The 26,049-nt window shown below is 37.5% G+C and overlaps 1 protein-coding gene across 1 annotated transcript; it reads right to left on the bottom strand.

Annotated features, from left to right (window-relative positions):
* Positions 1 to 7,296: 7,296 nt before the first annotated feature.
* kcnk10a (potassium channel, subfamily K, member 10a) lies at positions 7,297 to 24,671 on the bottom strand (the record flags this gene model as incomplete). The annotated part of the gene is made up of 7 exons (XM_079374990.1): positions 7,297 to 10,326; positions 11,085 to 11,227; positions 12,180 to 12,372; positions 15,362 to 15,522; positions 16,729 to 16,846; positions 22,149 to 22,531; positions 24,617 to 24,671. 7 exons carry the CDS (start codon positions 24,669 to 24,671, stop codon positions 9,670 to 9,672), a joined length of 1,710 nt encoding a protein of 569 aa, XP_079231116.1. The 3' UTR covers positions 7,297 to 9,669.
* Between the last annotated feature and the right edge of the window lie 1,378 nt (positions 24,672 to 26,049).

Raw genomic sequence — 26,049 nt, 5'->3', positions numbered from 1 at the left:
ATAAACACCGGGGGTTATGTTTGTTTTCTTCTAGAAGAGACGAAAAGTAATCAGATCTAGCAGTTTTTAATGCTTTTCTGTAGGATGGGGTATTTTCCCGCCAGGGTATACGAAATACTTCTAGTTTTGTTTTCCTCCATCTGTGCTCCATTTTCCGGGCTGCTCTCTTTAAGGTGCGAGTGTGCTCATTATACCACGGAGTCGGACTGTTTTCTTTGATCTTCCTTAAGCGTAAAGGAGCAACTGTATCTAAAGTGCTAGAAAAGAGAGAGTCCATAGTTTCTGTTACATCATCCAGTTTTTCTGTGCTGTTGGACATGCTGAGGAATTGAGATAAATCAGGAAGATTACTTAAAAAGCAGTCTTTTGTGGTAGACGTGATGGTTTCTACCATACTTGTAACAAGGTGTAGAATTTAAAGTTTTAGCTATATGGAGTTTACACAAGACTAGATAATGATCTGAGATATCATCACTTTGCTGCAGAATTTCAACACCACTAACATCAATTCCATGTGACAGTATTAAATCTAGAATATGATTTCGACAATGAGTAGGTCCGGAAACGTGTTGTCCAACCCCAATAGAGTTCAGAATGTCTATGAATTCTGATCCTAATGCATCTTTTTCATTATCAATCGATATAACACAAGTAAAGTACTTGATTAACTGTAGTATACATTTGATATTATAGTTACCATATTTAAGCTAATATAATATGTATTATATTTTAATTTCATAATTACAAATGATGTTACTATGTTACTAATACTTTTTTTAAGTAAGACTTGGAATATAGTTTACAAGTTAATGGGCAATTTTGTTCCTCTGATGTTTGAAAAAAATAAAAATAATAATAAAAAAATATATATATATATAACAAATATATATTGTGGCGGGAGGAGCAAACGACAGACACAGTGGGCGTGGGGTCAGGCCTCGGAGAGGTTTTTATTAAACAATAATAATCAAAATAGTGTCCAAGGGGAAAAAGTGTCCAAAATAAACAGGGGATCTGGTGTCCTCATCGTGCTGCGGGGTACGTGAAGGAGGGCAGTGTTCAGAAAGGAAGGGTCCAGGGAAGGGGCGGAGTCCGGTGGCCGCACGCGCTCCCCTCTCGGGTCCGGGAGCGAGTGGCGGCGGCTTCTCTCGAGCGGCTTCGTCCTACTCCTTGGCCCCTGGAGCTTCTGGGGGATTAAACGGCCTGGCATCCTGACCCGTCAGCCGTAACGGGTGTGGCAGTCTCCCTTCCTGGACCCGCGAGGACACCAGCATGCATGCACGGGGAAGGCAAGGCAAGGTAAGTAAAAATAAAAGAAAGTGAAATAGACATTAAAAATCAATAAAAACATGGAAATAAAAATTATAAAAACAAGGAATTTTAAAATGATATAGAAATTGATTTAAAATAAATTTAAAGAAAATTATTATACTTAAAATTCATTGCAGTCAGTTCGGACATATAGCACAGTGCTCATTCAACAAATGCACAGTTAAACAGATGAGTTTTGAGTCTTGATTTAAATGTGGCTAATGTTTTAGCACATCTGATCTCTTCTGGAAGCTGGTTCCAACTGCGGGTCGCATAATAGCTAAAAGCAGACTCCCCTTGTTTTGTGTGAACCCTTGGTATTTCTAACTGACTCGATCCTAATGATCTGAGTGGTCTGTTCGGTTTATATTCAGTGAGCATATCAGCAATATATTTAGGTCCTAGGCCATTGAGAGACTTATAAACGAGTAAAAGTACTTTAAAATCAATCCTAAATGTAACTGGAAGCCAGTGTAAGGACCTGAGGACTGGTGTGATATGCTCAGATTTTCTGGTTCTAGTCAGAATCCTGGCAGCAGCGTTCTGGATGAGTCTAATGGTCTTCTTGGGAAGGCCGGTGAGGAGACCATTACAGTAATCCACCCTGCTGGTGATAAAGGCATGAACAAGTTTCTCCAAGTCTTGACTGGAAACAAAACATCTAATTCTTGCAATGTTTTTGAGATGATAGTATGCTGATTTAGTTACTGCTTTGACATGACTACTGAAACTAAGGTCTGTCTCCAGAATCACCCCAAGATTTCTGACTTGATTTTTAGTTGTTTGACCCCTAGAGTCAAGGTATGCATTCACCTTGAGAACTTCATCTTTGTTTCCAAATGCAATGACTTCAGTTTTCTCCTTGTTTAACTGAAGAAAGTTCTGGCACATCCAACTGTTAATTTCATCAATGCATTGGCAGAGGGAGTCAATGGGGCTGTAGTCATTTGGAGATAAGGCTAGGTAAATCTGGGTATCATCAGCATAGCTGTGATAGGCAATTTGGTTCTTCCTCATTATCTGACTTAGTGGGAGCATATACAGGCTAAACAAGAGCGGTGCAAGAATTGAGCCTTGTGGGACTCCACATGTCATGGCCGTCCACTTAGACTTATGCTCTCCTATACTCACATAATAACCTCTCCCTTCTAAGTATGACCTGAACCATTTGAGTGCCATCCCAGAAAGCCCGACCCAGTTTTCCAGTCTCTCTAGAAGTATGTTATGATCGACAGTGTCAAACGCAGCACTAACATCTGGTAGTACCAGCACTGATATTTTTCCAGAATCAGAATTGAAGCGAATATCATTTATTATCTTAATGAGTGCTGTCTCTGTGCAGTGATGTGCTCGGAAACCAGATTGAAAATGGTCCAGGTATCCATTTGAGTTTAAGTAGTTGGGGAAGAGACTGGTCTCCCGAGGAGAGGCGCGCTCGGCATTTAAACGGCCGCGGTGATGAGGCTCTATTCACATTTCACTGCCCATCCTTTTAATTTTATGTTCCACTAAGAAAGAATATTCTGAACGAAATTTTTGGAAAATTAGAGTTAATGATGACTCTCTTGGTGAAGCCTTTCACAAATTTGATTATTTAGAAATAATTAATTACAACACATCTCTTTTTAATTTTACGTCATAACCACTGCTCTATAATAGAGATGTAGAGATCAGTGGTCATAGCACTTTTAACATTCTTAACTATTTCAAAAAAAGAAATGCGGAAAATCTTTTGTTTTAAGTTTGAATTAGGATTTTGAATCACATATTTTCAATGTGATCTTAAACCTTTGTACTCCAACTGTATATTATAGGGCCATACATTGTTAATCTGATACTACTGTGGTATAGGCTGCATAGTGCTGTCCAGGTGGGCTTGTTGTGTTTGTTTTCAGATCTGCTGCAATCATAAACTGTGAATCTGAACAACATCCCCCAAGACTCATACAAAAGATGAAGGAAAATCAGAACGGTCCATTCAGTGCATAAAGCAGCAAGAACAACCAAACCGACATGAACCTCAACTGACCATCAGCCTCGTTCAAGAACTTCTCTTCCCTGCCTCTCTGACCCCAATATGTCCAAAAAGCATCTGTACTCGAATAGCCATGAATTTGAGACCTATTATCAGTTCATGGTCAGTTCAGTAATTAATTCATTGAAAATGAAGGTGAGAATTTAGACAGTTAAAATGTGCTATAAAAAAAGGTACGTTTGCAGAAGGCAAGTATAAAATGTTAACTGAATTCCAGTTTTCTGTGTAAGTGTAAGTTTTTTTGACAGTGGCTATTTGCCACTGTGTAAAAAGTGTAAATTAAGTGCAAATAGCTATGAATGCTATTTTCACTAAGTGCAATAGCAACGGATTCTATTTACACTATGTTGAAATAGCAAGATTTTCTGCTATTTATACTACTTATTGCAAATAGTAGCAATTATCCGCACCTCTTTATTGTCATACTTTTTTTTTCATAAATCACTTTTGTTTCCTTTCCACGTTTGGATAGCGGTTTGGATAGTTTTATGGAAGCAAAAAAAAAAAAACCTGCATGATTTTTACTACAATGAATTCCACTCATTTAACTTTAGGGGGCTTCAAAGTAGCAAAAACACAAAATCACATACAGTTACTTTAAAATTTGCCATCTTTGTAACAATGATATAAAGTTGTTGTGATTATTATCTCTTTTTATTGAACAGCTGAAAATTTTGTGCTTCATTTTATGTTTTCTCTCTCTTTTTTCAGGTTATACATTGTCATAATAACCTCACCAAAAGAATAAACTAATTATTAGTCATTTTAATAAAAGGAACAAGTGCATCCTGGCAAAATAACAAACATTTAACCATAAGTTATTAAAGTATATATTTATTTTTTCGATGTGCAGTTGGCTTACAAGCATCAGATTCATCAGTTTTTCGACTTCTAACAGTCTGGAGAGGAAAGATCCTGCTGTGACCCAGCTGATAAGCCAGAATCCGTGTGCGACACCAGCGCTGTTGCCCTTGCCAAGAGCTCATCTGTTCTTCAAGCCACATCTGTTTCGTACTGTGACAGGTGTGATTCCAGCACTAATGTGAGAGCTCACCTTTACGTGCCACTGAGACAAGTGTCTTATGCACCTGTTTGTGTGAGCAGCTTTTATATAATGCTAGAAAAAAAAAAAAAAAAATGTCTGCAAACTTTCAGATGTACCTAATAGCCAGGAAAATGTAAATATAATGCAGGCATATGGCATTTAACAGTTCAATAATGTCACACATTATAAACCCGTAAATGGCAGTGGAACTGCAAAATTCTGCGTTATGATTGGCCATCTCACAAGTCAGAGACGGGGCTTGCATATGTGTGGAATTCGCGGGACGCGGTGATGACTGAAAGTTACAGTTGGAGAAATATAATTTTAGCTACTAATTTATAAACAAATATATATGTATGTGACTTCAAACTTCAACATAAATGTAAAATTTATTGAACTCTTTATAGGACAGAACGGAATTATGCAAGTTCAACAATTCAACGGATCACCAACTAGCGAAATGCTCAAAAGTTAGCGCAAAGACCATCCGAGGACACGACCAAAACATCACTGTTACACATGTAAGATTGTTATAATTCATAAAGAGTGGGGCAGGTTGTTATCTTATTGTGTACTGTGAAGGATTTTATGGTAACAGTGTATAATACAACAAGAGGAGTAATTGTGAACGTTAGCGTTTTAGACAACTTTATATCGGATAAATGCATCAGCATAATTCAAAGCCACATACATTTATTAAGAATTTCAAGGTAACGTTAATTAAAGATGTGCACCAGTTAACTTATTAAACTAATTTTATGTATTATTTCACACAGCTCTGCAATCATTATTTGGACGCAGCAACAGCTCTTCAAGTACATCCCACGTGGGTAATGCTCTTAAAGGAACACTCCACTTTCTTTGGAAATAGGCTCATTTTACAACTCACCAAGAGATAAACAGTTGAGTTTTACTGTTTTTGAATCCATTCAGCCGATCTCCGGGTCTGGTGGTAGCACTTTTAGCTTAGCTTAGCACAGATCATTGAATCGGATTAGACCATTAGCATTTGGTCATCAAAAATGACTAAAGAGTTTTGATAATTTTCCTATTTAAAACTTAACTCTTCTGTAGTTACATCGTGTACTAAGACCGACGGAAAATGAAAAGTTGCGATTTTCTAGGCTGATATGGCTAGGAACTAGCTATATAAGCTAGGTAACTAGCCCCAGCTAGGTAACTAGTTATGATATAGCCGGGGACTGCTTTCAGGCGCTGCGAAATATCACTGCGCCTGCTGCACCCATGGTACGGCAGCAAATTTCCTTGATTATTACGCCGGAATGAGAATATAGTTCCTAGCCATATCAGCCTAGAAAATTGCAACTTTTCATTTTCCGTCGGTGTAGAGGTAATTACGTAGTGGTGTAGAGATGTTCTTGAGATGTTCTTCACACAGTGTGTGAAACTGTTGCTTGTGAGAAAATAGAAAGGATGCTAAGAGGTGTGATGCTGTAGAAATCTGTGCCGTACAAAAGGCAATCTTTACAGGAATATCCCAGGTTAATAAAATGGGTTTAATGCACCTAAAATAAATGGGGTTCTATTGTGAACCATAAATACCAACAGAATGCCATAACATAATGTTGATTGCACAAATATCATTCAAAAATTGCTAGGTTTATATTGTCCTGATATAAATTGAGAAACTGGACATAATTTTATACAGACTTATAATATTCTGGTGCTTTACATTTCCCTCATATACTCTCATTGCAGGTGTACTTCTGCAACCATATACTGTACTTGTTTATTTATTCATTTAAACTGATGGATGTCAATAACAGTTTATATCATTACCCTATTTAAAACAGAACAAGGAAGGAAAAAAAAATCTTAAAATGATATGCAATTTATAATGTATGTTTTGCTTTTTAGCTTTCTATTAACTGTGAAAATAAATAAATGAATAAAATAAACATAATGTTCTGACCATAGTCCTGTTAGCTATATTTAAGTATATAAGATGCACATTAATGGAGGCAAACACATTCATGCACACACACACAAAACATAAAGTGAAGTGACATTCAGCCAAGTATGGTGACCCATACTCGGAATTCGTGCTCTGCATTTAACCCATCCAACGTGCACACACACAGCAGTGAACACACACACACCGTGAACATACACCCGGAGCAGTGGGCAGCCATTTTATGCTGCAGCGCCCGGGGAGCAGTTGGGGGTTCAGCAGTCGTGGTATTGAGGGTGGAGAGAGCGCTGGACATTCACTTCCCCCACCTACAATTCCTGCCGGCCGGGGACTCGAACCCGCAACCTTTGGATTACAAGTCCGACTCTCTAACCATTAGGCCACTACTTCCCTGCCTAACATTCGAGATGTTCCCAAAAGAGATTGCTTCTACATTTACCTCCATTTACAGCTTCGTCACTATTATTGACTCAGATGTCAAGGTTGGTAATGCTGAGAAGAGTTGATTCGCTTAGCTCACTCTGCCTTGCAATCGAATTGAAATTTATTTTGCATTGACGGCACTAAAGGGCCTTTTGAATAATTTAGCAGATATTTACATATATCCTTTTTTCATTGACCTGTTATTGAACGTTTAGATAAATGCTGTTTGGCTCATTTTCATTCCAGGCCTATATTAAGAGGCATTTATTGGCCATCAATGTTGCATAATATTTGCAATTGTAGTGCAGGATGATCTTACACCTGGAAACACATTTGAAGGTGAACGTTACCTCAAGATTTTTAAATAGCATGTTGAGTGTTCTTTCAGTTGTTGATGTTTTTGTGGATTCTTATATTTCAAGTTGACCTTTGAGCGAGGAAATTGTTTATTGTTTATATAAATTGATAAGACTCTGCATTTAATTTCTGAAAATGCTCTCAACTAAGTGGAAAGAGAAAACGGCAAACAAACCATTTTTGGTTTTTGTTCAACTGTGTTTATTTCCAAAAGGCACTCACTACATTGAATGTAATGGTTGCACAAGATACTGCAGATACTGCGGACAGCAATTTACTAGCATGTGCAGCCCAAAGTAGAGCTCAAACGAGGACATTTCAAAGTCTCAAGAAGCATGTTTTTGGTACAATCAATACCATAGCATGATAAACATATTAGCACAATAGCATGCTTTAGGGATCCATGTCTTTAAATAGTTTTGAATGCTTTAAAATATTTTAAAGTTTCATAGCTTTTTTCTTATCACAAATATTCAGTCCCTTGCTGCATTCGCTCTAGACTATTGCAAACATGAAAAGTGTAATTAACATTAGCTCAACAACAAGCATTTTGCTGCAGTTGTAAATGTGTATGTGTGCGCTTACGAGTTGGTGGGAATGAGGTACCGATACGTGTGTCTGCCTCAGGGAGTTTTCATTAATACAGTCAGCAAGACAACAATCACTTCAGACAAAGCGGTATTTGGTTTCAATACAAACACACACACAAATATGTCAGACGCTCCCAGGCGATTAGCACAACATTGTTTCGTGGTGTGTCAAAAGTTTAGTCCAGAAACATTCTGGAAAAGAAGAGACGAAAATCATAAACTAAAGACAGAAACTTGTAAAAAGTGCAAAATGGTATTTTCGAAGAAAGGTTTTCTGGCAAAAAAGAGAACAACATTTTCCTGTCAATCCTAAATGAAACTGCATCCTATACTTTCATAAAAGCTAAAACATAAGTATATGTCTTTCATTCATATACAGAATGTCTAGTAGACTTCAATCAAGTAAAGATTTTACGCTGATCATTCACAAATCAACATAACATTGTGAATATGTTATATAAATATGTTGTGTAATCAGCGCCATCAGTCAACTAAATAAAGGTACAGTAAGCGATTTCTCCAAAACTCTTGATATTTGAAATTACCAAAACAAACAGGCCCCTACCCAAAAGGATCACATCCTATCTTGTTAGCTTAGCCCCCAGATTCACTAGCATGCTATAAAACAGACACCTCCCCCATTGTGAGTGAACACGCCCCTTACTAGTGATTGGCTACAAGATTAGATCCGCTTTCAACTGTCGGCGCGCTCCAAACGGGATATATCGCCCTCCGAAGGGCACTTTGGATTGAAAACAATCATGCCCGCCATATTGAGATGTCGTTCTAAACCGAAGTGCTCAAAATTAGCCACTCCAACGGGCCCTTCAAAATGAAGGACCACATATTTGATCCCCTACACCCTTCAACCCTTTGAAGCTCTCACTCCGGAGGGTAAACCCTTTGAGGGGGTTAGGGCATAGGGATGAGCCCTTCCGAATAGAACGCAGGGTGAATTCCTCAGAAATCGCTTACTTGACAATGGCTTAAAGGGACAGTACACCCAAAAATGGAAAATGCCTTCAACGTGTTGTTTTGGATCTTACTGACTTCAATTGGATTGACAAAAAAACATTTTAAACATTTGTGTTCTGCAGACGAAAGTAAGTTATACAGGTTTGGAGCTCAATTTTTGGATAAACTATCCCTTTAATTGAAATAAACAGATATGTTTAGTCTTTTGTGATTAAATTCTACTAGATATTTTACCTTACATGATGTCTACCGTGAATTTCTATCTTATGGCTTCTCTTTTGTCCCATTTTCCTAAAATTTCAAACTATGAAAACAGTACCGTGTAGCAACAGCTTTAGATATTTCATGAGAGCACAGCAAATTGTATGTCAGACATACCGTACAATTGAACAATTACAGTAGGACTACAAGCCCTGAGATTTCATAAGTTAACTTCATAAATCTGGATCACATATTGATGCACTCAACTTGTTTTACAGGACAGTAGAGCTCCGTGCATATGACGTGTCACCAATTTAACATGGTTTCTTCATATTCAAAGAGTTTCATCATCTTTGATCATGGGGGATTCAAGTCTTAAGGTAGGTTTCTTCATTTCAAATGGGTTGGGGATCTTGACAGACATTGTTTTTAAGCAGTTATGCTTCTTGACAAATGACCTTGAAAACCTTGAAGTACCAGACCTTGAAGTCTGGCAGAAAGAACATTGAAAGTGAAGCACTTTCAGTCACACTTCAAACAAACTGCCAATGTAGCTTGCTACAGATTTTGTCCAGGATGTTTGGAGAGATTCTTTCCAACTTACACAAGCATTTTTCAGTGGTCTGAAGAAGAGAACCAGCTGTCTTCCAGTGCTACATCGCCATATTTCCATTATCAAGTTATCAGGACACAGTGAACAGTTAAATGAACAGCAGAAATTGAGATTCTCACATCTCAGCTCAGGGTAAGGGCTAAACAAGGCACTTTAGGCATATGTTATTTTCCTACACGGTTCCCTCTAAGGCTCCATCTGCAAATGGAACTCTTTGTCTTCAAGTTTGGTCTCGTTTTCTTCCTCTTTGGTCTGTGGCGGTAGAGGTATGAATCCGTTTTGTGTATTGGGGCTCTCCACAAAGAGAGGTAAGTTGGTCAGACTGGTGTTGACTTCTTTCTCAAGCTCCTCGTCCTCGGCCTCTTTCTTCTCTTCATCCATTGTGGGAGTATTACAGCTGAAGGAATCTAAGGCTTTCCGACCATCATCTGGGATGTTTTTCCTCAACTCTTTGATCTTGGTCCGTTTGGCTAGTTTTGTGACTGAACTAAGGCGGTTGAAAATGTTATCTTCAGAGTACGTCTGGCTTGGGTCGCTCCGCAGATGCTCATTCTGCTCAACTCGTAGACGCAGGTTGTTGAGCTTTGTGTCGATGCTCTCCTGGGAGGATGTTTTGTAATTGGTGGTGTCCAGACTGTTGAAGGCAGCTCGACGTTCAGGGGACAGCATGTCCAGAGAATGGGCCCGCTGGTCGAAACCTAGCTGCCTGCGCTCCATGCTGCGAATAGTGGCGGCCCTTTGCAGTTTGTCGTGGACTTCCACACTGAGTCGGCGCCTGGTCTCACGGAGTTCTGCGCGGACGTTGGCCTTCCATTCGACAGCGTGAGCCTTAATTTCACCCACCTTCAACAAGATGACAATGGTAAATAAACCTGTAAGCTTTAAATTGTCCTTCCAAATAACGGTTTAAACTTTTTAAGGCTCAATGTCTTTTACGAGTCTCTATGATAAAGAAAATGAAAAACGTGCCAAATTCTTAAAATGTGTTCTTTGTATTGATGTTGGTTTCATACGTTTTTGAAAAACTGTTGTGTAACCATTAAGTAAAACTAATATATTTTTTAACACATGTGAATGTACACATCTTAATGATTATTTTCAAAAACTATTTTAAACTAATATTTATTAAGGTAAAAAGTATGTTTTACAAATATCATGAATAATTATAAATGTTCATAAATGTTTTGATGAGATGCACCACACAACATTTTCAACGCTGCCTTGTGTTTTAATATGTTTTGTTTTTTCAGCTCTGTTTTTGCATGTTATTTGCATCACATTACTCATTTTCTCAGAATTTTCCGATATTAAAAGAAGTGATTAAAAGAAGAAAAATATTGTTGTTACAAAGATTATTTTTTCTTCATTATAATATCAAGAAAGTTGTATCACCCTGATATTTTTGCTTTTATGCTCCTAAAAATATCTAAATGAATGATAATACAGAAATTGAAAACACGTTCATCATATAAGAGAAGTTATTAAAGTTGTTATGTATAAATAACATTTTTGGTGTATTTTTTTGTAAATTAATCAAATAGTGCCATGTCATGTCATTGGCCATTGCATCAAGATCAATGCAATGCTAACAAAAGTCTCACCTCCATTTTTGTCTTTTTAGAAAGCACCCTGAGCCAGTCTCCAATCATGCTCAGAACTGCAGCAAAGTAAGCCAGTCCAACCAGGATCCAGAACCACACCAGCGGTCTGTACCATTTGCGGTACTCTATTCTTCTATTACCTCCTGGAAGAGATATATAAATGACACTTTCATTTTAGAGGTGGGAGCATTTGATTGTCTTTTAAATCTACAACCACATGCTTTTTGAGGCATTCATCAAAACCTCCTGCCAAATTCATGCATGCTATTTCCTGAGAACAGAAATCAGTCTAGCTCAGTTTTTCTTGACAATTCATGGTGTCTGCAAGTAGGAAAAAAAAAGAAGAAAAAAAAGCTTTTATATGGACTTTGTTTTATTCAAGTACTAAATGGAAACAAAGTCTATAAATGAATCCATTCAACCGCAATGGATTTCTTCCCTTCTGTGATATGCCTACCAGAGCAAACCAAAAGCCACTGAACCTGTTCCTTGAAAGGGATCCTCAAGGGACTAAATGTCAAATGATCAAATCATAAATGGAATATGGATGTTTCTTTAACCTCTGGCTCATTTATGTCACAGAGTTCACCTTCCTCATTTGCTAATTCCCCAAATGACCTGTATAGACTTTGTTTCCCACTTGTCTCAGACCTAAACTTTGAATCTTAAAATATTAAACTCCTCCAAAAATGTTCAATAAATAAACAGATAGAGAGAGAGAGAGAGAGAGAGAGAGAGAGAGAGAGAGAGAGAGAGAGAGAGAGAGAGAGAGAGAGAGAAAGAAAGAAAGAAAGAAAGAAAGAAAGAAAGAAAGAAAGAAAATAAATAAAATGTTTATTTCATGAAAACGATTTCTACTTTAAAAGCTATGACTGTCCAGTTTTGTTTAAAATGTATTTTACTTAATTACTAAAGAGACAATACCATCATTGAACACATGAGATAAAATATGAGATGTTAAAGGTGAACAAAATATTGAAATAGGCTTTAGTATAACAAAGGAATCTGCCATTTTATTCTAATAAATACATATAATCGTCACAAAAGTGCTTTTCCGCATTAATTCTAAAATCTAAAACTAAATTCTGTCCGTACCTGCAACATAATCTCCGATCCCAACAGTCGTCAGTGTGATGACCACGAAATAAATCGCCTCCAGCCCAGTCCATCCTTCAATGTGCTTGAAGATGATGGCTGGTATGGTGACAAAGAGAATGCAGCCAGCCAAGATGAAGAGCAATGTAGAGGCCACTCGAATCTTGGTCTGGCTTATTTGATTGTGCTTGCGCTGGGGGGGGGGGTGAAATAGACAAAAAGCAATATCAACATGAAAGATCGTTCAAGAGCCATTCTTAGTCACGCAAACAGCACGACTTCATTGCCAGCAGTGGCTACATGTGGCATGAGAAGACATTTTGTGACTTTGTGAAGGTGGCATGTGTTCATTAGCTCTCTGATTAGCCTAATGATGATCTGAATGAGACTGATTAGCCCTAATGAGGTGTGATCTCAGCCCGTACTGCAGATGTCACTGCCTCAGCATGCTGGAGCCTCAATTCTGTGTTTATTTACTAGGTCTGTACCTCTGCTGTGCAGGGTCTGACTAAGCTACCACAAACAAGACCTGTGATCTTCCTGACTAATGCCTCCCAGGACGTCAGGAAAAGAAGTGACCTTGCATAGTCTAATAAGATAAACCTACCACTTGAAATTGCCATAGTAAACCGTTTTATATTGGAACATTTAACATTAAAACACATTGTTGGTTTCGTTTGTTTGGAATCATCACAGTGCTTGTGGTGATGTTTCTGCAGCAGCGATATTACTGCATGTTTCATGGCAGTTTCAAAGTGAAATATCCAGTGAGTGGTGCTAAAATACACATTCAGTATGTGACTGTGGCCGTGTTTTGTAATTACATTGGTACATGCATGTATTGCAGTATTTTGATTGCTGGGGTTCAGACTTCAAATATCTGGGGATTGTCGCTAAAAGGCTAATGCTCAATCGTGTTGGAAAATAGCATACACCCTACATCAAACCCAACCCTAAATCTACCTGATAATGTTAACGAAAGCAAAAGTGATATAAAAACACATTCGATGATGCATCCATGCAATTTTAACTTCCTTAACTACTGATTTTAGCTCTTCACTTCACAAGTGCACAGCTGATATCGTGTGAGCTACAGAGCAAACCTGTTGCATTAGGAAACGTATGCGTTTGAAGCAGTAAATGTAAAGTTAACAAGTATTTTCAGGGCCCCAAATAGGCTTTGCTATGTAAATGAGTGGCCAGAATAATTAAAAAAGTGTTTTGTTTTTAGATGAAAATGGTGTCGTGTAAACGCCCCTTAAATGCTATAGACATAAATACCTAAGCACATACAGAACCTAAATACATTTGCCTTCATTTTGAACAGTATCTACTGTCCTATTTAAAACACAACAAACTACTAACTGTATTTTTTAAAGTTTGCTTGTGAAATCTTTCTTTAAAATAAACATCACATCTATCCATAATTTTGTTATCTATGTAAGCGCTAAAGCATAATGTGCAGTAATACAATGTCTTGTTTTGTTATGATCACTACTTATTTAGCTTATTTCAAAATACCAAAACTTTTTTTTAGGATCGTAACATTGTTCTTGACCTCTTAGTCCTATTCAGAAGATGATTAATTACTTAAATGCTTAAATAAATATAGAATTGCATAAATATAACATTATAAATATGAAAAAAATAAATCAATAATCAAATAAAATCATTAAATAAAGTTTCCAATTACTGCTAGAATTAATTAAAGAGAAAGCATATGCTTTAGAGTTCCTTTGCGCCATCAAGAATAATGACTGTGTCTTAATGCAAATTCACAAAACATTACGTGATGTCTCTGTTTTGTTTACCTGGTGGTGAAAAAGAATATCATTCATCCATGCAAAAATTTGAAAACAATGTGTTCTAAAATCAGCTCAAAATATCAAACCGGATGGAATCACAGTCTGAAGCTAAACATATCAGAGTCTGTGCCCATCATTCCCTATTATTTAGATGGCGGATGCGTCTACTTGCTTGAAGCGGAAATCTACCCATACATATCTATGGGTACAACAATGAACATGATGTTATTGTTTACACGGTCGTCAAGGATACGCAGAGCGAATGTGGGCAGCCATGCCATCATTTTCAGTCCGTTTGAACTGAAATGCAATCCCAGAGTTTTCAAACTAAAACGGGGTCTGCAGCATTTTCAAATGTCTCCATTTTCGAGGGTCAAAAACGCCAGAGTAGTATAAACGATAGGCGTAACCGTAGCAAAAGTTATGCATTTTAAAACGAAAACGCACTAGTGTAAATTGGGCCTAAAGCCCCGTTCACACCAAGAACGATAACTATCAAGATAACTATAAAGATAACAATATTAGTGTCCACACCAGCGAATATCGTCTGTTTATTCTAAGCGCACGTGCATCTGCCGCTTTAAAATCTCAAGCACATTATAGCAGGATGGATCCTGATTGGCTGTCAGTGTTTTTATCGTTCATCAGCTGGAAAAGAATGTTCTGGAAGTGATTCCAACGATATTGTTTCTTTGTGCCTTTATCGTTATAGTTGTGGTGTGGATGCTGCTATTCTTTAATACTGAGAACGATTTTTAGAACTATATCTTTATCTTTATCTTTATCGCTATCTTGATCGTTATCATTATCGTTATCATGCTTGGTGTGAACGGGCCTTTAAGCCCCGTTCACACCAAGCGCGATAACGATAAAGATAACTATAACGATAACTATATTTGCGTCCACACCAGCGGACGATATCGTCTGTTTATTCTAAGTGCACCTGTGTCTGCCGCTTTAAATTCTCGAGCACATTGTAGCAGGATGAATTCTGTGACTGTCAGTGTTTTTATCGTTCATCAGCTGGAAAAAAATCGTTCTGGAAGTGATTTCTCTGTGCCTATAGTTGTGGACGCTGCCATTCTTTAATACTGAAAAAGATTTTTAGAACTATATCTTTATTGTTATCTTTATCATTAACTTGCTTGGTGTGAACCGGGCTTTAGTCTGTCAACTCGGACTGCACAAAATCTGATTTTCAGCAAATAGTGTAACCTGTCCAGTCTGCAAATCGGGGCAAAAATGGGCAGAAGTTGTGTTGTGTATTACAGCTTTTACATATGTACCTTCCCACAGAGTCCATTAAACAGATCGTACGTCTATCCATCACAGCCTTGTTTTCAATAACCCTAGTTTTGTGCTCCACAGTTCACTTACCCTGAACATTTTCTCCACTTTAGCAATGCTCTTCACAAAAATAGTCCCTAGTTGATCACCAACACCAGCCAGAAGAAAGCCAAAGAGTGGGATGCCAAAAATTGCATAAAGGATGCAGAAAATCTTCCCACCCTCTGTGCTTGGAGAGATGTTGCCATAACCTTAAAAATATAAAAGATTAATGGTGTAAATTAAGACATAACTGAAAAGCAAATTTACCACTATACTATATATCCAAAGTGACATATGAAAGAATGTTATATAACGGTAAGGGGACTTTATTGGATAATTACATATTTAGTTGAATGCCAATTCAGAGTACACAAAATCAAATGAAAGAGTCTTCAAATGTCTTCTAATTTTGTTACATATAAATTCAGACTCAAATCAGTCTGTTAATTCCAATGCAACCCAGTCAGATATACTCTGTAGGTTTAAAGGGCATCGCAGGAAATTACCTACTATAGTCCCCATGGATCAAAATGTGTCTACTGAGAGCATGTTCGAAGGTTTGGCAACTGAAGTGTAAAAACTAATCTTGTTTATGCCTTTGTCCATGGCCCGCTGGATGGCTGAGCCAATGAGAAATGACACTGAGAGTCCTGTCAGCATTTAGATATTAACCTGTATTGCACAACAGCTTCTATAAGTAATCAATCAGAGAACCTGGCAGGTAACACAGCGGGCAGCTTATGGACTTCAAATGCATTACGTCAAACCTCCAATGGAATGTGCCATATAACTGCAAGTAGTGAATTAATGCTTTGTATTCTCACCACAGAGTGAAAAATAAAGAAAAATACTTTTTACCTCACAATTTTGATGTTTTCTCTTGCAATTTTAAAGTTTTATCTCACAATTCTGACTTTTTATCTTACAATTCTGAGAAAAAAAGTCCGAATTTCAAGATATAAAGTCTTATATAAAATCTTTTTGTGTTTTAACGTGCAATAAGTCAAAATTGTGAAATAGAAATGTGCAATTCTGAGAAAAAAAACTCTGAATTTGAGTTCTGGCAATAGTGAGTTATTTCAACTTTTTTCCATTTATGGCTTTGATTATTCACCCCTCAATTTATTTATTTGCTGAGACTATAAAATGTGTCTAAAAATCAATGAATCACTCCATAAGCATTAGTAGTTTCATTTGGATTGACAGTTGAAGCAGGCACATTTTCACACATGGAATATAAATGGGGCTGAAGGAGAAAATTATTGATTGGTGGGGTTGGGGGTCAGGCATATTGACTGAAACTAAGACTATAAATGTATGACACAAGCAAATTCCTTGTATATGGCTTGAACTATGCATATTAATGTGGGGTGAAGAAATCTAGAAATGTATATCCAGGGATGTATAGGTGCTACCTATTGTTGTTATTACAGTTCCAGCGAAGAAAAAGGAGCTCCCTAAGTCCCAATGACTGGAGTTGTATGATGTGTCTCCGATAGGACTGACGCCAGCGTTCACTGCATCTACAGAGTGCTGGGAAGAGATAAGACTGGAGTTAAGGTCATTGTATGAGAAGCACGTCTTCCATATGATTAATAGTTTATTCCAGTGACAGATCATTTAATGTGGTAATGAAAATCAAAATTGGTATCAGGCCAAAATAAATAATTTCAACATCAAAATGGACTGAAACTCTGAAAACCATAATGACAGTGAATGGAATTTGAAATGAAGTATTTACTTGAAAGGGCTGAACAATTTAAACTAGTCTTTTGTGTAATTTCACAATTTATTCACTCTTTTATTGTGGCTTGTGTTTCACTGAACACAAGCTCTCCATAGCCCAAGTGCAATGCTGTACCAGGTGTGCTTCCGAGCAAATTTACCATGTCAGCATAGCAATATGTATGGAGCTGGTACAAAATATATTACTCTCTTAATCATGTACTATGGTAAAAGTGTTTTTAGATGATAGTGTTGTTCAAAGTCTGGTTTTGTGTGTGTGTGTGTGTAGTTTACTGCAGTGCTCATTTCAGCTGGAAATTGTATGTATATGCACCATTTTGGAGTTTTTCAAAAACATGCATAGAGCCTTTTTCCAATGAGCCATATCAAGCAGTACATAAAACATCCAGCTATATATTTTGAAGCATGATGACTCATGATGCGTCACACATTCTAGTCATTCAAAATAGAACAAACAATAAATAGATCCTCTTTTTTAAAGCAAACTAGTTTTTGACATACAGTTTGTCATGTTCAAGGCATCCTACTGAGGTGATGATCCAAATAAGCTGTCTAGCTTTAATGAGCCTTTGATGATCAGATGTATCATTAATAGAGAGGAACAGAGAGGGCGGATCAGAAACAGGTCACTCAGCCCAACAGGACACCTCGAGAGCAGATGGAAGTACTATACTGAGATCGACAGGAAGCGGCTCAGGTGTGAGAAACGAGCATGTGGGCAGCTGAAGGGCAGGTACACAAGGACAGATTCAGAGTCTGTCGGTCTAGACTGGATGTGTAATACGAAGTTTGAGCCAAGTGTAGCCATGAAAGCAGAACCACATTCAAGAGAAAAGAATGCAAACTTATTAAATTTGCAAGAACAAAACAAAATAAATTATGGAATTTATGAATAGCAGATATCTTAATATCTTTATGATATCTTATGAATAGCAGATTTCTTTTTACAATCTTTGAATTGTTGAATGTAATGAAACTGAAATAGTCATATTTACATTCTCTGTATCTGAACAATCAATCAGCTTGAGATTCTTTCTCAATCCAAGAATGGAAACTGCTGTCCCTTGGGTGGATGCTCTTTGAAGAGTTCAATTATCTCGTATAATGTAAAGTCCTCGACCATTTAGCAGAAATGGTTTTACCTCAACACAGTCTGCTAGAAAGCACAAATTTGCATTCCATATGTCTGCAGCTCATCTTCAATTTCTTTTCTGAACTGATCTGAATAGCATTTTACTCCATCTGCTTGCCTGGGTGACTTGTATATGTGTCTGTTTCCCCTACTGGGAGACATTATACCTCTTTTAAGGTGGTGAGAAGATGATTTTGAAGAAATATAAATGCGTCATCACAGCAGACATCGGGTGCTCAGAAGACTGTCTGAAAGCTTTAAATCCCATCATGAGAACTGTCACTGTGACAGAGGAAAACCATACAGAAGCGGTATACTGAATACCATGAGGGATGTATTTTTCCTAGCTATAAGATTCTGCCTCAAACACAGAGAGATCGATCAGGAAACCCAATCTCCACTAATCACCACTGCACTGTGTTAAGATTCTAAATTAAATTCATATTGAAAGCATGGTTTTCGAAAAACCACATACTGTAGCTGCTCAACTGATGTGTGCTAACTTGTCATATTACTATATCACCATTCTAAATATATATATATATATATATATATATATATATATATATATATATATATATATATTGTTTTTTTGGTGTGTAAAATATGACTTGGACTCATCATCTTGACATTCACAAATGGTATAATATTTCCAAAACATACTACAAAATATATTATTGTTAATTAAAAATACTTTCATAAAGTTAACAAAGCTTAGTAGACTTTTAAAATCAGTGGCATTGTATCATTATTTTCAGGACATTTAGGCTTACTTGACTCTCCAGTTCTGACTACTGTAAGGCTAAATATAAAGTCTTATTCCCAAGTAATAATATATTATGGTAGCAATATGTTGTATTGTTTTTAATTACAAAGTAAATGATTAAATTAAATCATTACAGAACCCTATAATAATAATTTATTGTATATCTATAGTATATTTATTTAGCCAGTGTCAGAGGTGTGGTAAGTAGGGTAACAGTACAATGGCAAGTGTAATGAAATATTTTCTTCCATTTCTTGGCAGGTAGAGTGATGTAACTGGAGGTGAAGAATCTGAGAAAATGCCAAAGCAATTCTTAGAGCTGTAGACAATACACTAGTGCTTGAACATTTCCTGGCAATTTTAGCTGAAGACGCCTTTTGATAGTCAATGTGCAAGCATTAGTGCACATGCTCTGTCTGGTCTACAGCTCAAAGAAGTGCTTTGGCATTTCTTCAAATTCTTCACCTCCAGTTACATCACTGCCAGACTGCAGTACATATGCACAGCTCACAGCCATAGCAGAGCGAAAGCAACAGCTTACATGCAGCTAATCCACACGCCACTAGCCTGAATCATCGACGCTTTGCAGTATTTCTAATCAGCAAAACCACAAGTTACATTGCCCGCTGCAGATCTGTTTTCCATTTTCTTTGTTCCGCAACTCCCAGCTCAAACAACATTCAACAGCAGAAGCTGACAGGAAACAGCTGTCATATCCGCCTCTAACAGGCTCTACTGGAGTCGGTGAGGCCGAGCTATTTTGAAATGGTGCTTTGTTACAAAGCTCTGAAATGCTGCTGGTTCTAGATTAAATTAGGGTTTTGATTCAATTATGGTTTTTAACCTCCCTGCCTCAGTCATTCCAGGGAGCATTGCAATGGGCGAGCTTTACGTTTTCCCCTGCCTATACTCCTGATGGAGCCCCATTAGCACAAAAGGAATCAAGATTCCCCAGCAGATGCTTTTAAGACTTGATTGTTCTTTATCTGCGGAGCTGGATGATTATCACCTCTCATCTATCAAAGAAGCTACTGGTTCTTTAACTTGGTTTCATCTCTCAAAGACATCTTGTGCAACCGAAAATCACAGTAACAAACACCAGAACTGCATAACAATATTGACTGCGCAACACAATTAGGTTAAGAATGTGTACTTCAACAAATGGTCTTCCACTGTTGGTGTAGTGACCCGTTGAGTGAATTATGAAACTGGCAGAATAGTCAGACATTGACAGAGCATCGCAGCTGCTTGAGCCATATGAACGATTTTCTGGAAGCTGAGAATCTGTCAGTGTCTAATTTGATCTGCATTGTATAAAAAATCTCAGGACTTGTTAATGGATTCCAGTAAATCAGATAATGTGATTGTGACTGCAAGTTTGCATATGTAAGTTTACCAGGAAGACTTCAAGAAAAATATAAAATTTTAAGTCAAATTTGCTACATAAGGCTGTTGGAAAAAACATTCTCTACTATTTCTTTTTTTATTATTCCAAAAATGTGCCCTGTACATACAATTCACAGCAGCTTCCAGTTGAAATAAACATTTGTGGCATTTTTTTTTTATTCCCTTTCACATAAATTGTGATTATGAAACAAAACACTTATCTATAAACTAATTAATTTTCACATTTTCATTACATAATCAGCTCCATATGGCTTTTCTGACATAGTAAACTTGCTTGATAGCCCACCTGGTACAGCATTGCATTGAAACACGATTTGTGATAAAAGAACTTAAAGGCTTGTAGAAGCAAAGCTAAAATTACATGGTTACTTCAGAAAATGCCTTTTTATATCATGTTTTGCAGGGTTTAGTGTTAGTGACAGGTTATTTTCAAATGCAATAGAGTGTAAACCTTTTAACGCAATCACCGGACATTTCATTTCTGAACTGCCATGATACATACAACAACCAATGTCGCTAAATGGACATTTCACAGCACAGCTATTTTAACAATACACTTTATCATTGATTGAATTCTAAGCATATAATATTTTTTTCTCTTACCTCATCTGTCATCTTTCTCAACATTATTGCATATTCCACAAAAGGTGCATGCTATGCTTTAGATTTTACCTGGAAGATTGTATCCTTTAGAAAAGCCTTTGCTTAGTGAGCATGCCTTACAATGCTTCCTAAGTAGGCAGCTCACTTGCTATTGGAACAGAACCAGAGTCAATTTCTGGAAGGTCTCTGCACTTGGGCGCCACTTTCCCTGTTTTATGAGGAGCTGTGAGCACTGGCCCCTGAAAACCCCAGAACTAGTGAAAAAGAGGGTGACGCAGTGCAAGACAAATAAACTGCATCTGTCAAGCTTGAGCAGAACCTGACCCTTGTAAACCAGGCTATAAACAGATCATATGGACAAGAATTTCTCCACCTTTCTTAAAATAAAAACTGATATAAACATGGGTCTGCATGGAGTGTATGAGAAAGTAAACATGGAATTTATACAAATAAATAGTACATTTACAGAGAAACATGACTTGTATTAAAAAAAAAAGAAGATTTGCACTTTATACTTGTGTACTGCTTTAAAAGATTTAATGGATATTTTTTTAAAGATGATAAATGGAGAATGCCGCTCTTTGCAGCCAACAGGGTGTAATTACATAATCTACCAGCAGGGGCAAATAGATTTATGCTAATCAGCAAAACCTTGAACCCTTGACGTGAGAGGGGGAAACTCATTTTTGTCACAGCGCTAGACATCACATAACAGACCTGACAAAAATGTATTAGTCAGGTTTCAAAGATTGAAAGGTTGCAGGGTTTGCAGTGTTTCCTCCATAAATCTCTGCCATTTTATTGCTGAGAACGTTTCTGAAAAGTCGTGTTAAAGCAGCCTCTGTAAATGAGAACTATTAAAGACCAGAACGGACTTTGCACATCGCTTCAACACTGCAGGACAGATTGATTACTGCCATCATGGCCACTATCCATCAAATAATTCAACTCTACACCAAACGGCTTGCTGTCATAAGTCTGCTATGACAGTCTGCTCCAATATCTTTACATTTATTTTCGTCACTTGCTCCATTTAGAATTGTCCAACCGCTGTGCCCTGGATTATTGCATGAGTGAAGCTCACATGTCAGACAGATCGATGAAGCTATATTGTTACACTAGATCTGGGGTCCCACAAGGGACACTAGCCGAGCTCTACTACAGACGATCAACAGTTTTACCTTGATGAGCTCTTCCAGCTCATCTCGTGTCACGCAGGTATGTTTCTCCAGGAAGGCGGCTTTCTTCAAAGTGATGGTATCTTTTTGGTTGCTCTCAAAGTGCTGCTCCAGGGCTCTGAACACCAGACCGCCGGCAACCAGGTATGCTACCACCACCACAAACACGGCAAGGACAGTCTTCCATTTCATTACCGTGAGGAGGGCTGAGCCGTCCCCCACCGCTTCCATGCTGGCCACCATACTAACGGGCCGGGAGACAGAAAGTCGAGGTAAAGAGCAACCCATGGGGTTCTGCATGGTGGCCACACTGGCCTGCACCAAGCTGGATTGCAACATCCCTGATTGGACCTTCTTCGGCGGCACCAGGTTGGTCTGCACTGGCACTGTTGAAAACAGAGAAAATATATGTTTATACCATGTATGTGATCATTTACAACACTGGATTTGCTTCAGGATTTTATATCAAACATCAAGTCAAACTTGTACAAATCAAAACAAAAATGTTTGTAAAATCTTAAATTATGTAAAAAAAAAAATCTAATAATTTTAATGTAGTCTATGTCATCTTATTTTACCTTGCGTAGTTTCGGTTATAGTTTTCGAGGATGAGAGCATGACACGCAACCTCTTCATGATGGAATCTTATTTGCTTGACTTCTAGTAACTGACAGATGAATTTGCGACAATACTGTAAAGTTTGGACCCACAGTCCTGACGTCAAAAAGATGTGCATTTTCTCCTCTTTTAAGAGCTGATAAACCTGAGACTTGCTACACTAAATGCACTGTTATGTAATGATTTGCATTTTATTATTTTGCATTTTATTTTTCCCTGCTGTCCACTATCCGTACAGACCATCAATGCATTTTTGTCTTGCAAACCATTGATATATATGTTGTCATTTATCCACTGCAAAAAGTTTATTCAAAGCAACAATCAAAGTAATTTGCTTTTCAAGTTTAGTGTTTGCTCCTGTGTTCATTTTACTTTCTTTTTTAACATGACAATTTCCGATTAATGTAAACACTCCAGGTGGCAAAGGGTGGTGTTTCACATGTAATGGTCCCAAAGCCTCTAATCCTTGCTGCATATCCACACATACACACACATGCCTGCACACACACTTCTCTTAGCTTTCTGAAAAAACATTACAGTAGAAAGCAGCAGTATCAGGGTGGAGCAATGATGAGCTACACTGTTTCAGACCACCTGGCTTTGTTCATAAACACATAAAAGCACAAGAGCATTACTAACCAATATGCATATCCTACAAAAATCATCTTTTGGAGGTGGTACTGTAAATAAATTAAAATTACCCAATAATCATTAACCAAAGAATGCATTAATCACAGAAAGCACATAAAGACTGAGCCCCCCAATAATTTCCCCTTAACTTTCTTGTAGTCAGGCAACCCCTTTGCCTGCAATATGATGTAGTATTGCACAGCTGTTCATGTGGACACTATCCCTGCAGCATGACCGCAATAATTTACTGTGACAATATGATCAGTTGTTTACAAGCCATCTTGGCCCTACCTTCAGATTTTTGTTGTTGTTGTTGTTTTTCACTGAAAATTCAGAGCAAATAATCAGGTGGACATTAAGATTCTTAATTTGACTCATAACTTTGAATTTACATTAAAATATACTTCGACAATGGTGACTTAAACTGTAGTCGCATTGTATAAAGGAGCTGTTGTGGTCAAAGTTATGTTTAAAAAACAATAATAATAATAATAACTAATTCGCAATTTTCTGGAAGGTCAGAAAAAAAGTATATATGCTTATTTTCTCGTAAGACATTATCTGCAACGCGTTTAAATATATAAACGCCAATATCGTGAATTTGTGTGATTTGCCACATAGTAAGATTAGGTAATGCGCGTGTCTCCCACTTTTCATTATGCATCTCTCGTGTCTCTGCATAGTACTCGAAGACTTGTAGGTGCGTATGATGCACCTCTGTTGAAGATTTTTAGAAAATGTAGCCTTTCATTGCTTATATAGACGTCTTTATGACTTCTTCCTCTCCCACCCTGCTAAACTATTGCAGCAAACATCAACCATAAAGGTCTCTCGGTCAAGTCGTGATTATGATTTGTGAGGAACACCTCTTAAGCATCAAGGGATGTTGTGATTGAAACGCGCGGTTGTGAATCTTAATGAAGGTGTCCACTGAAAAACTGAGACGGACAGAATGAGATCCTTTATTAGAATTAACAGAGATGTTAAACCTTTGGTATTGCATCACTAACTGATCACAGTCAACTACCTCACCCATTGGTTCCCCATCATCATTTTGCGCATCTTGGTTTTATTGGATTAGTTGGGTTCTTAAATCACTCTACATGACAGCTGCCTGCTATGTATGCTTCATTATGCTCATAATAACTTCTGTCAAAGATGCAGAATGAGCAATAACGCATGTATGCCACTGGAAATGCATTTTGGAAACGAAATGTACATACCTGGTGGAGGGTTCCAGTTCCCTGGTTTCCTTGGGTTTTCCGTTGGAAATTTCATTTTGGATTGCCGTTTAATTCATGGTATGGTCGAAAAGCGATAAAGTAATCAGGAGATACGGCGTGAGTGTTGAATCATGCAGCGAATTTCCTTGAAGACCTTGTTTTTAAACGAGACAGGGAGGTAAACGGGCGCAAGCATGAGATCATCTTCATCTTCAGGCGTGTGGAGCGATAGATGTGCTGCTAGACTGGCATGGAATCTGCTTCTGTCTCTTTATGGCACTTAAGAGTTCCAGATCACTCCGCCTTTTGCCAGTTGCACCATTTTCCACGCGTCAGAGACCCTTTGTGTGTGAAGTAAACAGTGAAGGTGCAGCAGAAGTCCACGCGCTGTTGGGGGCATCGTCTGAGCGCTTCGCCAATGGACCATCCAGAAGGCTTTTCTCAACAGCCGCAGTATATGGCAAGCTGTATTAACATTTATTCCACAAGGTTAACTTGTTACTTTTTTGTTGTTGTTGTTGTTGTTGTTGTTTTTTGTTTTGTTTTGTTTTTTTGTTCTTACTGCTTATTTTTAAACCACTGGCTATTTGCACTAAGTGTAAATAGCGATAGATGGGATTGTCTGCTATTTATACTACTTAATGCAAATAGAGGCAGTTATCTGCAAATCAGTATTGTAGTACATTATAAAACACTATGCAATAATAATGTATAGAGTGTAAATTATCATTTTAATTCAAATTATTAAATGAATGTCACCTTATTGGGACAATAAAGCCCTCTCTAGACCAACCCTAACCCTACCTGATACTTTATTTCCAAAAATAGGCGGGCTATTTGCACTTAGTGCATTTACCTTTTACCTTTAAAAGGTAAATGTTATTATTAATTTATTTATTTAATCTCACAATTGTGCCTTTTTCTCAGAATTGCTAGATTACACTTGCCTACTCTGATTTTGATTTATTTATTTATTTATTTTTCAGAACTGCGTGATATAAATTGGCACTTGCGAGTTTCAAAGTCAAAATTGTGGGATATAAACTCGCAATTGCAAGAAATAAACTCAGAATTGTGGGATATAAAATCATATTTGTAAGAAATAGTCATTTTTTTTCTCACAATTGCAACTTTTTTTTCAGAATTGGGAAATAATTCCCAATTCCACACTGGTGGTGGTTGAGGAGAGACCCCCCCCCCCCCCCCCACCCCCACCACACATGATTGTAAAGCGCTTTGGGTGTACAGCAATACACAATAAAGCGCTATATAAATGCATCATTCATGCATCATTCATTCAAATATAAACTCAGTTGTGAGTTAGGGTTAGGCAAGTCAGAATTCTGCAATATAAGCTCACAATACTGACTTTGGTCACACTTTATATTAGGTGGCCTTAACTACTATGTACTTGCATCAAAAAATAAGTACAA

This window comes from Barbus barbus, assembly GCF_936440315.1.
Source record: "Barbus barbus genome assembly, chromosome: 24".
NCBI classification, from domain to species: Eukaryota; Metazoa; Chordata; class Actinopteri; order Cypriniformes; family Cyprinidae; genus Barbus; species Barbus barbus.
Note: the sequence above shows the minus strand (reverse complement) of the source record. Positions and strands in the feature narration are given on the sequence as shown.